At 45.4% G+C, this 13248-nt stretch overlaps 1 protein-coding gene across 1 annotated transcript in view; it reads left to right on the top strand.

The window, feature by feature from the left end:
* ADAM12 (ADAM metallopeptidase domain 12) overlaps positions 1-13248 on the top strand; it is a 392267-nt gene that overhangs the window by 340008 nt on the left and 39011 nt on the right. Inside the window, exons 15-16 of the mRNA XM_018558790.1 lie at positions 3052-3160; positions 3265-3463. Coding sequence (XP_018414292.1) covers positions 3052-3160; positions 3265-3463 — 308 coding nt within the window. The remainder of the gene's footprint in view (positions 1-3051; positions 3161-3264; positions 3464-13248) is intronic.

The following is a 13248-nucleotide window of genomic DNA, read 5'->3' as shown; positions in this document are numbered from 1 at the left end:
ACTTCTTAAAGAGTATGGCCAGGAATTACCCAAATGTACCCTCAAACCTCCAGTTCACCCTCTAGAGCAGGTTAGGCAAATGCCGGCTGTCCAGCTGTGGTATCACTACAAATCCCATTAGTCATTGCAAGACTCTGACACCCACAGGCATGATTCCCAGAGACAGATGCATGATGGGATTGATAGTTTCAATACAGCTGGAGGGCCAGAATGTGCTCTAGAGCATGCCCCATCACTATCATTGGTTTTATTTAGGGAGAAACAGCTTTTTTTATTCCCAGTGAGATCATCACCAGGGTTGTAAAATTCTTGGAGGGGCAGCTGCTGCGTACTCCTATTAATATAGGCATGACCTCCACATCTACATCTTCCAAGAGCCCTTTCCCTACACACAGGTACCTACCTAGGAGGCCAAAAAGCTTCTTGATTTGGAAGAAGGATCTTGAAGTGTGTGAAAAATAATGCTACTGGAGTTTAGGATCACTTCATGTAAGAAACCATTTGCCAATAGGCTACAAACTTTCTTTAGTTTTGATATGCCCCGAGTGAGAAGACTTTCTGTTGTCGTTTTGATGAATAAATGTAAGAAACCAACTGTTCATGCGGACATACCTAGGTTCCTGTGCTTAAAGCGTGCAAAGAAGGAGAAGCAGAGATGAAACCCCACCATCTGCGATTTGATGCGAATCTCTTAATAAATATGTAATGTTGAGTTGATAGATACTGAAGTAAAGGGAGAGGTTTGCATTGCCCACAGCTATATCCCATAGCTTTCAGCTATCATTTTTCCAGAACCAATTAGAAAGTAAAAAATCAGAGTCCGACTGGTCCCCTAAGCAGTCGAGGCATTTTGTGCGGCTTCATACAACAATCCCGTAACATTTCAATTCTGTACAATACATTTCACACTTCCAGGTATGAAGATTTTAAGCGGTTTTTCTCTTTTTTTTTTTTACTGAGGACATTTTACCACGACTGAAAGCCCCCCTATTATATCTGAGTGCATGCTGTGAAATCTCTGGGTGACCGAGTACAAGAACACGAAGTTCCCCGGCCTTAATGGAGCCAAATCATACATATCAACGTCTCTGTGTTTTTTTGGTGACCTCTACAAGCACAAGAAGAATAGCTTGAAAGCCTCATAAAAATGTTATCCTGATTTACTTTTCAGTAATTAACATGGCTGTGAATGGGTAAGAAAAAAAAAAAACACAACACATTAGGACCTCGTGTTTAGTCAAATCTAGCAATTACCGTGCCTGCAAATTTGGCAATTATTTCTAGGAAAGACGTATGGGGATACATTTAGAAAGGTACTTGCTGGATGCTTCGGAAAGACCAGCAGACCTGTTGTGTCTGGTGTACTTAACAGTCATTGCATGTAGCTCATAATTGTAGCTTGTAGACATAAAACCTTTGAAGTGCTAAACCCCACCCCATCCGCAAAGTGCACAGAATGCCTTTTTCCATGCTAGTCTTTTCATAAAACAGAATATCAGAGCTTTGTTTAAAGCTGAATAAAACTTTGAAATACATTTATGTGTGCCATTTTACCTGTTAAAGGAATTTGTTATTGGGTTCAGCCAGTCTTGTGGTCTAGGCACCCCCTGGCCAACAGCACAGACTGGTTAGTCAACTCAGCTGGCTGTCTGCAGTTAAAGGTAAACTGCACTTAAGGGAAATGGACGCTACCACTGCTGATCTATTCTTCTATAAATGCTAGTTACATGGCTGTCATGACGTATAATGGCTTCAGCTCTTTCTGAGTCACAGACCTTGAATAAGCATATTAGGACTGATGACTTCACTCTGATTTTCCTGATCTGCCTACTTGTTCTGGGTCAGCTTAATAATATTGCAAAGCAGAGAGGGTCAAACAAGTAGCATTTTCAGAAATAGCTTAGGTTCCCAGTCCGCCCCTGTGCAGCATGCACCACTGGTTGAGAGAAACCCAGTGATTGGCTGCTGTACTGTACATACACTCACAGTGCCTCTCATTGGCTGTCCCACAATAGAGCCACACTCCACCCAGACAGGTATCAATGCTAGACACCTGGAATCAACCAGATAAACAAAAACAATTACAATCCAGCCAGGCTGACTACAGTCCCGGCAATCACTAAATGTCTAGTAGCCACCTCACAAAAGGTGACTGGGGGCTAAACTAAATTCCAGGCAGACTGCAAAAGAGAAAGTTTTACTTGCCAAGGAATTTGTGTTTCTGTCCAGCCACTGCTGTGATTTACAAAGGTTTGCCACACAGCACAGCAGGACTGGTGACTGGATAGTTCACTATTGCAATTATGGACATAAAGGTAGATCACCTCCCTGCCACCAGCTTGTGATTGGACAGTGGATGAGCAGGAAGAGGCTGATGAGCTTATCTCTCTGCTCTCTCCTCTTGGAGCAGAGCCTGTTTAGTCCCACATGCTGCCCCTTCCTCTCCCAGTCTTAGTGCTGCTACGTCTGAAATTAAGAGGCTAATACCAAGTTGAATTCCGGTATTTGTACTGGTTGCCTTTGAAAATAAATGTACCTATTTTTACTGAACACATAATTGCATTAACTTGTGTTTTTTTTTATTATACCTGGAGTTCAGCTTTAGAAAATATGGCTTGGTCAGCAACTGACCCACAAGTTGCTGATTGGACAACATTGCAGCAATAAACTTACCATGTGCTTTCTCCTCCCGAAAACATGTTCATTGTTAGACTGACAGCAACCTGCAAAGCAATGGACCAGAATTGGCTCTGAGTGGTGACCCTGATTACAGGACATTAGTGACCTATAGTTAGTTCAACAGTGCATTGAGAGTCATGTGCATTTGTTTTGGTAGTGTTGGTGTGCCATTAGAAATGTTCATGACAGCCTGAGTTTAGAAGAAGTGTGTTGAATGATGCCTGCTGTCATTCAATCAGGAAGACTGGTGACATCTAGAGGCTGAGAACAAGTACTGTGTGTGCTGCTTGAAGTTGAGGATTACAGCAAAAGGTGTTTCTAAAGATGGAGATCATCTGTAAGTAACATACATCTGTGTTTTTCATGTCTCAGGTGCCAAGCCAGCTCCAGGTATTTGTTTTGAGAGAGTGAACTCCGCAGGCGATCCATACGGGAACTGTGGGAAAGACTCGTCGGGATCCTTTATGAAATGTGAAAGCAGGTAGGCTCACTATTATGCATTGATTAGATTACAGGATACTGATCCGTCTCTGGGAATTTTACATGTGATGGTTCCGGAACAAATCCCCTTCTCTTACTGTTTAGGGATGCCAAGTGCGGGAAGACTCAGTGCCAAGGTGGTGCCAGCCGGCCTGTTATCGGCACGAATGCCGTTTCCATTGAGACGAATATCCCCCTGCAGGAAGGTGGCAAAATCCTGTGCCGTGGCACACACGTGTACCTGGGGGATGACATGCCAGACCCCGGGCTTGTTCTCACGGGCACAAAATGCGGACATGGAAAGGTAAGTGCATGTATAGGAGATGATTGTACAGTTATAGTGCAAGCCCAATACTTAAAGGTTATCTCCTCACATCGGAGAACTTGTATGGCCCGGTACCACCTGCTGGCACGAATGGCAGTTTATAGGCTTGTATATTGGGGTGCTATTCAGCTATTTGCACTTGTAGAAGGAGAAGGATAGAGTTTAGCAATGCTGTGGCATCATCGCCATTGTAGAATGTCTTCCAGAATAAGAATACGAGAAGGGCTGCCATTGCTGGCCACCCTCTGAAAATGCTAGTTTCCTGGCCGGTTGACTGGTTTTAGTATTTTCAAAGCAATTTGTAGTAGGAGAGCTCACACCAATGGCCGCCTGTATGTTTTTCTGGCGACAGGCACCCTTTGAAGCTGAGCTCCAGCTAAATACACAGACGTAATACATACATGGCAACTCTCTCTCTCCAGTCCTGAGATTTAGACACAGCAAAGTCCTGTATGGCAGGAGAAGGGAACTTGCAGTTACAAGTCTTCTCCCACTAACACCCTGTCAATGGACAGTAAAGGAAGAGGCAGTTGACTGATGAGCTTATCTCTCCCTGTCACTCTGCTCTATCTAACTATCAACATTCTCATTGCACTCCTGATTGGCTTTCCGTCCCTCTCTGAGCTCTGATGTACACTATACTGGTACCAGGTCAAATGCACGTAGTTGCACTGCTTGTATTTAAAATATATAACAGAAAACATAATGACACAATAGAAAACAAGCAACACCAACACCATTCACTCCTGCATACATCAATCACAATAACAGATGTGGCCATTCCAAAAGGAGTCATGATGAAATAGAGAGGACATTTAACAAAAAAGTAAGTTTCTGTGTTCATATACAGCAACTATATATGCCTGCTACATGTGCACTCAGTGTACATTGCTGTCATGTTTTTTTTTTTAAATGGGCACTTAAGGTGGAAAATATGTTTGTGTGTATAGTACCAACAGTATTGTGATTGATGTGGTGGTGGGATGACAACATTGCCATTTGCTTTCTATTGTCACCATGACGTGTTTTTTGGTAAGGGTTGCTCAGTTGTTGTTGGTTGTTTTTTTGAGTCGTTTTGCTATTAAAGGGCTAATTCACACAGGCATGCACATCCGGGTTTGGGTCTGCAAGTAACCATGTGCAGCCGTGTCCATAGGGAGGTACAGGGGGCTGCACACTATTACACGTAGCATCTGTCCCTCCCAGGAGCAGGTATCTGCATGGGCATGCATGACGTATGGATGTGCACACCCGTATAAATGAGCCCTAAGTAGGGATGCACGGATACCGATACTAGTATTCCTGAGTGGTAGGAAGCTGGCCAATCAGGAAGCCAGGCACCGTGTAATGACGCGGCGCCTGGCTTTCTGGTTGGTCGGGAAGCCGGCTTCATGCTCCCCCGTCACTTCATGACGAGGGAGCATGGAGCTGGCTTCCCGGCCAACCAGGAAGCCGGGCAGCTTGTAATGAGGCGCTGCCCAGCTTCCTGAGTGGTCGGAAGCTGGCCAATCAGGAAGCCAGGTACCGTGTAATGACACGGCGCCTGGCTTTCTGGTTGGTTGGGAAGCCGGCTTCATGCTCCCCCGCCACTTCATGACGAGGGAGCAGAGCTGGCTTCCCGGCCAATCAGGAAGCCGGGCAGCGCTTCATTATACAGCGCCTGACTTCCTGATTGGCCAGAAAGCCGGCTCCATTCTTTCTCGTCACCTAGTGATGAGAAGCATGGGGACAGCTTCCCAGCTAATCAGGAAGTCAGGTGGCAATCATTACACACCACCTGGCTTCCTGAATTGGACTTCCGGTACTCAGTATTCGGTGAGTACCGAAAAAAAAATATCAGTACTCTATACCGAAATACCGGTATCGGTGCATCCCTAGCCCTAAGGATCACATTTTATCCAGCTTCTCTGAAGACTTTTTCTATTCTATTTTGTTCATTCATGCATTGGTGGATTAGCTTGTGTATCCATGCAATTGACATGAACCCGTATAGATATCCACTGAACCAGAGTTGATTGTCTTTTTATAATATGTTTGATGCTGCCATCACTACTGCAGTCACACTTGATTCTTGCCCTTCCTCATAATATAAAGGGCAATTTAGCCACGCCGTCCCTCATACAAAGCAGCTGAACGGCATTACCCTTTAAATTGTAAAGCAGCGGTAGGCATAGTAGATATAATAATCCGGTGAGTTTTGCGGACACGGAGAGATTGATATCGGACTTTAATGCCACGCTGGTGGAAATTCTGCAGAGTTTTCAGTTTTAGTTTAGTAACGAGCCGTTTGCCTGTCCCTTGGCGTAACATTCCAGAGTATAATCCCAATAATGATTTAGAAGGCTCTGATATGTTACCAGAGATTCCTGGCGTCCACACAGGAGTCGTACTCATCTCTTAAATATGAACATGTTCATCATAGGCAAATAAGCAGCTTTGGAGCATCAGAGTCCCTCTAGCGAGTGCGGCCAGATAGCAGGAGTGATGTGATAAATACTGATAAATGGATATTGAAGACTGCATTGAGTTTAATTCTCCAGCGACAGAGTGGAGTTGATCCTGCCTGTGTATGTTGGCCAGAAGAGCCGTTTTTTTGCTCTGTGTTCTCACCCAAAGTTCGTGTCTCTCCAGCGCTTGTGTCCAGAGAACCTTCGGGATGACCCGTGCTCCGTCCAGATGGCTAAATGTGAACCTGCTTTGTGTTCCCGGCCATCGCTAACCGCTCATTACATCACATTATTATTTTTTAATAGGTGTCTTGAATTTGTAAACATTTGTTTCCTCTAATGGAAACATTTGGCAGCTGCTGATCGGTGACAACACGCATTAAACCGTCCAATTACTACTCCAATAATTATCACTTTTCTTGATGGAAAACGATGTCAAAAGCACGCTCGCAAGGAAACCTTGACTTCTGCTTTGACTGCCTGCCCTGTGTATGCTGAAACGTATCCTTGGAATGATGCCCCTCTAAAATAAAAGGGGAGCAGTCCGGACTATCCCCCACAGGCTTAGTAATTACCAGGTTATGTACACTTTTGGTTAAGAATTTAATGAACATTGCCGGTCGTCGGCTGCAGGTGGCTGTTTTGGGGAATTCGCAGTTCAGTAACAATCTGCAAATGCATAGAGAATCATTACCGATTTTTGGAGCGGTTCATAATAAGAATTAGCAGCTAAGCCAAAAGTATGCTTGAAGCAAAATGTACTCTGTTTGTATCAGGTGCGAGTTTTGGTGATGTGTATTCAGGGCCGGATTTACTTTCTCTGCTGCCCCAAGGCCAGGTTCTTCAATATGCCCCCTCAACTACCTGCCCAGCTCCGCAAACTGCATGTCCTGGGTGTCGTGTGATAGGAATTCCACACCCCTGCTGCCCCTCTACTCCCTGCTGCCCCGAGGCCAGTCCTTGGTGGCCTTGTGGGATATCCAGCCCTGTGTGTATTCAATAGGGAGGCACCGATACCAAGTACAGTACTCGGTACAAGTACAGATACTATACCAGCTCCAAGACTAGACTAGAGAAAAATGACAGCTGACAGCACAGGGCTGTAGCCAGGAAAAAACCCCAAAAATATTGTCAGGATCCACCCCAATGCCTGATTGACAGCTGGCTGTGCCTCTCTAGAATCAGAGGCAGATGTGACCGCCCCCTTCCCTGTATGTCCCTCCAATGAGCGCTGGAGGACTAGAGAGAGGGGGGGAATCCCTGCGGGCAGCGGTGACTGACAGTGACTGCTCTCTACAAGGAGAAGTCATGAGCTGAGCGATCAGGAGTTTGTGATCATTCAGTTCTTAATCTTATAGAGCCGACGTGTGACGGTTGCAGTGCCACACACCGACTCAAACTACTGGGAAGAGTACATTTTACTTTCCCAGTAGTTCTCCTTTAAAAAGGCATTAAAGGAGAACTATGAGGTGAGTGAAAATCACTCAGCCTCATAGTTGGAGCCGACGTGTGACAATGAAACTGTCACAGGTCGGAAGTGAGCAAACACATACCGTCACTCACTCACTCACTTATCGATCCTGTCCCTGCAGAGAGCCGCGACTGCCAGTCATGGCTCTCTGCAGGGATTTCCCCCCCTCTCCGATACTCCAGCCTGACTGGTGGAATGCATGGGGGAGGGGCGGGTACAGCTGGCTCTGCCTCTAGATAGGCAGAGCCAGCTGTCAATCACGCAGCTGGGTGGATCTCAACAGTAATGTCGGGATCCGTCCCGGCTGCGGCGGTGTCAGTATACCGCGAGCTGTAGCTCGCGATATACTGAGCTTTGGGTCACGTGAGGACGCTAGTTTGTGTCCTCCCGTGACCCTTAGGAGGAGAACTCCTTTAAAGAGAATCTGTGGTGGTAAAAATATGGAGCTAATGGACTTTGACACACCAATATACAAGTCACATGATGTATATGATTTCATACATATGCAACTTACCTAAAGCTGAACTGCAGGTTAAACTAATATTGGTAAATACAAGAGGCATGTGTGTTCTATATACAGATATAGGATACTATAAACCAAAAAAGAGGTTTTTAATACATTAAAACACTTTAATTGGGTTTGATATGTCACGCTGCGGATGTTCCCATATAGCGTATATCACAAAATGTCAAATGGCTTTAGTTCCACTTTAAACCAGTGTGAGCTCCAGCAGCAGAGCCCCAATGCTGTTATTATACATGAAGCATTGGATAATGTGGTGCAGGTGCACTGACTGCGCTGCCAGCAATTCGGCCTCAGCATTCCATACCTCAGCGATATCGCTGCTTCCTAGCGGACTCGCAGGCCGCATCCACCTGTCCATTGGCTGACCTTTCCAAATGTAGGTAGGCAGTACACTTCAGCAAATTGTTTTGTTCCCACCACCCAGCTTGATCATTCATAGCCGATGATGCGGGATTTGGTGTATCGGTTCCAGGTCTTAAGCCTCCTCGTGCAGCGCCGGCTTGCATTTTCATAGACATTATCTGTCTCTTTGGGATGGATGTTTTCAAGTCCTGTTTTCCCCCCCGCTGAGCATAAAATGTGATCATTTTAGACACAAATAAGACATGCTTCACGCTATGATGCGGAGACTTGCTGAGACCGGCCTGTTGGATTATCCATACACATACTGCCTAGATGTGTGAATAGCAGGGCGACCATTAACTCTTCATTCACCGCTCTTCTGGAAGAAATGTCCTTACCTTAATGGGAAAGTCCTGTTAGTGCAGAGCATGCTGGGAAATGTATTTGCACTATTAGAATTTGTTTAGGTATTTTTATTTCTTTAAATAACACAACAGAGGTAACTATTTCTGGCCTTATGTGGTGTCACTCATTTGCTTGGGTGCATTTCCATAGATGGTAAACGGCAAGCCCGGGCTGGTGAGCTGGCAGCTCTGTGTTTTTTCTAGATGGGCCAGCGTGGGTTCAGATTTTGTTTGTGTGTTGGGGTGAGCTGTTATGTGCTACACGGAATTTGTGTTTCAATCATATAGTAAAAGTCACAGTGCACATTCTCCACTTGGCTGGTCATAGAACTCCACAGGCACATCAATGCATCACCGTACACAAAGAGGATGACTTTTCAACCGTTCGCATAGCAAACTGCTATGCAAATGAGATTCATAGCTCATTATGGCCAACAGATGGAGCCAAGGAGCGTAGGAATTTCCTATGCTCCTTGGCTACATCTAGTGGCCATAATGCAGTGTGAATCATGTTTGCATAGCTGTTTGCTTTGTTTATAAATCACCCCCATAGTGTAGTGCAGTTTCCACTCATTCAGACCAATGTTATCCCTAACATGCAACACTAACTACAAATCACTTATACACTCACACTGTGCCACACACTGTACAAATCTGTTCCCCCCTTGTGCCCCAAATCCCTTCTGCGCCTAGTATGTAGATCAGGTCTTCTGGCTTTCCTGATCTGCATACTTGCTCCTGGATGTTGACTCCCAGTGAAAAGTAATGACACAAGAGGGTCATCCAGAGCAGTGGTTCTCAACCTGTGTAACCTCAGTACCCACATTCGTCCTTGGTCATTAAGTCGTGACTCAATTCTGCAATGTCTGCATGGCATTAGGGTATCATGTGTTACAGTGCGGGCGTACGAACTGTGGGTGGGAGGTGTGTTTGGGGTGACATTGAAATGAATACCAATGCAACACACCTCCTACACCAAAATGCACAGTAGGTGTGATTGCGTGGTATAGTGCATCAATCACACGGTACTATGCTATTAACACACTGTACTAGTGTGAACGCGCCCTCAAAAACACTGACAGACACACACAACCACAGATACATTCCCACACACACTTTTATTTTTTTTTTAAGGTCCACCCAGGACAAGAAATGGAATGGATCCTCAGCCTGGGGTCCAGCGTGGGCTGCTGTGCTGTGACGGAGCTCCATCCATGTGTACCTTGTTTGTACAACTCCCTTGTGCGCCCTGTAGAGGTGCCAGGATCCAGAATGTGATGTCACTTCCGTCCAGGCACCTCTATAGGACACGTGAGGGAGCTGTAAGCAATGCAGGTATGGATGGAGCTCCCTCGCGGCCATACCCCCAGCCCACCCCACCTCAAGCTGACACTCTGCGCCAGGCAGCATATTTTGAATGGCTGCTTGGCATGAGAACTGACAGTGCTGCGCTAGGGGGAGGCAGAGGAGCCCTTCACCTAGAAAAGTGAAAGGCATGTGGCGACCCACTGGACACAGGCTCGGGACCCACTTTTGGGTCACGACCCACCAGTTGCGAACCAAGGTTTCAGATAGACAAGCGACTAGCATTTTCCAAAGGAGGTCAGCAATGGCAGCCTCGGTATTTCTCTTGTGACGGGTTTGTTGATTACTTACCAGGTCGCTTTATTACGTAATAATTCAGGAAGAGAACATATGTGAGATAATGCTGCAATTTCGAGTACCCCTTTTTTTTTAATTTTCAAAGATCTTTGCAAATTCATTGCGTTGGGCTTTGACTATAAATATTCCAGTATGGAAGCCGACAGAATTTTATGTGTACACGGAAGAAACCGGTTGTCATCATTGTAACGTTACGAGTTTGTTTCATCTTATCACTCGACAATTTCTACTGTAAGGAAGGATTACCGGTGACGAGCTCAGCCCTCCCTGCTTATCTTCTAATTATCGTGACTGCCGTTTATGGCCTCCCTTCTTTTCTGCTATGAAGATCTGACAGAATCCTTTGGCTTGTATTTATGATTTCATTTGTATAGGTCAGCAGTCTTTCTTGTTTTAATGTGACACAATCCTTTCTTTCCTATCTCCGTCTAATCGTCCGAGATATAATAGACTCATCGAGGCGTACCTTCCAGTCCTCTGATTTAACCTGGGTGACCCAACATCATGTGACCTCCCGCTAATAATAATAGCAAAAATTCATTTAATTACACATTGCCATTCAGTTATAAGCGCTTTCGGGCCTCAAGGGTACCCCTTCATCAGGCTTAGTCATTCTGAGCCTGAAGAAGGGGTACCCTTGAGGCCCTGAAAGTGCTTGTAACTGAATGGCAATGTGTCATTAAATGGACTTTTGCTGAATTACTTATTGGTGTGCTGGTGACATTTTTTGCTACTCTTGTGTTGTACACGGTGCCGTCCGCGGTCGCTACAAGCACCTACCTGCTTCTGCAGGTTTACCTTTGATCCGGTAAGGAGTGCAGCTGGTTATCTATTTCCATTGCTCCCGCTAATAATGCCTCCTGGCCTAATTCTCATCAGCAGCACTGCCCCATCTTCTTATCAGTGCAAGAAACCGGGTTTGATTTTCAGGCCATTTTAAATACAGCAGCCTGACGCTCTTTATCTGAGAGGAGTGTAAATGTTCCCTACAAAGGCTTCTTTTAATTGCTCACTTCAAAGGACTTTGTTATTTTGTTCAAGTGTATGTTTATGTTGGCTATCAAAGAATAATCCGACCGCGCTTAAAAACGAACATCGGTTCACCTAGCTGTTAAAAGTAAATCTGCATTTTATGTTCATGAGGAACGTTTGTTTCATATTGTTAGCGTGGCACAGAAATACGTGCCAATGACTGCTCACCAAGTGTTACTTAAAGGGGCCAAAAGCTCACATGGAGAGATCAACACTTGTTTGGAGGATGGTGAGGGACTGTCCATGAGCCGGAGAGGTGGGCGTTGACCACTGGGGGAGCAGGGATCAGGTAAGTAGAAGTCCTTCTTACAATACCCCAAGACATAAATGAGTAATTAACCCTTGAAATGCGTGAGAGCCACACAGCAAAGGTACAGCGGTACCTCGGTTCACGAACTTAATGCGTTCCACGATTCTGGTCGTGAACTGAATTGGTTGCGAACCGAATCAAACTGTGATCAGACCGCAATCTCGACTACAGGAAGCCATGAGCATGTGTCAGAGCGGGGAAGATGGCTGCGGTTGTGTTCGTCACCCGATGCAGAGTTTGCAAACAGAAGCAACATTTTACTGAACTTCCTGTTCGCGAAAAGAAGCGTTCGTGAACCGAGGTACCACTGTAGTTTGTTTTCCCTCAGAGATAGGCTTTAAATGGGTTGTAAGATCTACAGCATATACTCTCCTGTTATATTATCAGCATTGTAATAGGAATACATAGTAGAGGTGTTTCTGATAATACAATCAAAGCTAACATGAAAAAATCCCCTTTTATGTAGTGAGTGCTGCCTTCCGTCTGCCCATCACTTCCATCAACTTCCTGGATTCCCAGTGTGCTTCGCATCTCTTTCCCTGCTGCTTGATGTGATGCAATCTCCATTTCTCAAGGCTACATAATCCCATCATGCATTGCTTCCAGCAAGCAATGATGATGTTGCCTTGTGAGAAGTTCCAGCGGAAGGCTTAGTGGTGACACCAGGAAGTCCATATTCACAGGGCGGAGTGAAATTGTGTCAGTGCATTGAGGAAGTCCATCCTATGGGCATCTTCTATAAGTAATGGATGGATTCTGGTTATTAGAAGTGGGACAGAACTTATGGAAATTCAATCTAGAAATACAGATTTATTTTTAGTTAGTGACCATGGATACCCTTTAAGACTAAGAACATTTTCTCCAAGTATAGAAAGACCTTTTGATCTTGCTAGAATTTGAGTGTCCTTGTCACCTGATGCACACTGAGCTGAAATCTCAATCAATGTCATCAGCCTTCCCGGCTATCGTCTGTGAACTACTAAACTACCCCCACTGTGTAAAAAAGATGAGGAAATGGGGAGGTGTTTTTAGTCCATGCCAGGAGAGCAGACTAGGCTGACACTGCTCCTCCATATACAGTACAGTGAGTAAACGTTGTCACCCTTGGACAGGAGGTGATTACCAGGTCATAATAAATGGAAAAGCCTGAAAAATGAAAACTGATGCAGCCACCACATGTACGGACTAACATGTGCAATATATTATATGTTTTTAGATGGGGGAGGTTACCCTTTAACCTCATAACAGCACAAACTGCCCAGCTGTTCTTTACTATAGGTGTGGACAGGGCCATCCCTATAATGAGGCAGTCGCCTCAGCTGGCATTTCATTGGGAGGTGGCAGGTATGTGTGGGGCAGGTGGCAGAGGGGCGGCCACAGCGTCCCAGGTTGATAAGAGCTCTTAGCAACCTTTGCCGCTTTGTACGGCTTCCTTCCCTGTTCACAGACATCATTGGTTGCCAGGAAATGAGCGGGATGCTCTAGCTCTCCTCCTGTCAACCAAAGGGCAGCACCGGACAGAGAGCCGCTGACAGTATGGCTCTAACCCCGCCACCTGTCCCACCGCATT

Source organism: Nanorana parkeri, unplaced genomic scaffold (genome assembly GCF_000935625.1).
Source record: "Nanorana parkeri isolate BGI_ZX_2015 unplaced genomic scaffold, ASM93562v1 scaffold2, whole genome shotgun sequence".
Classification (NCBI taxonomy): domain Eukaryota; kingdom Metazoa; phylum Chordata; class Amphibia; order Anura; family Dicroglossidae; genus Nanorana; species Nanorana parkeri.
This window is presented reverse-complemented; position numbering and strand designations above follow the sequence as displayed.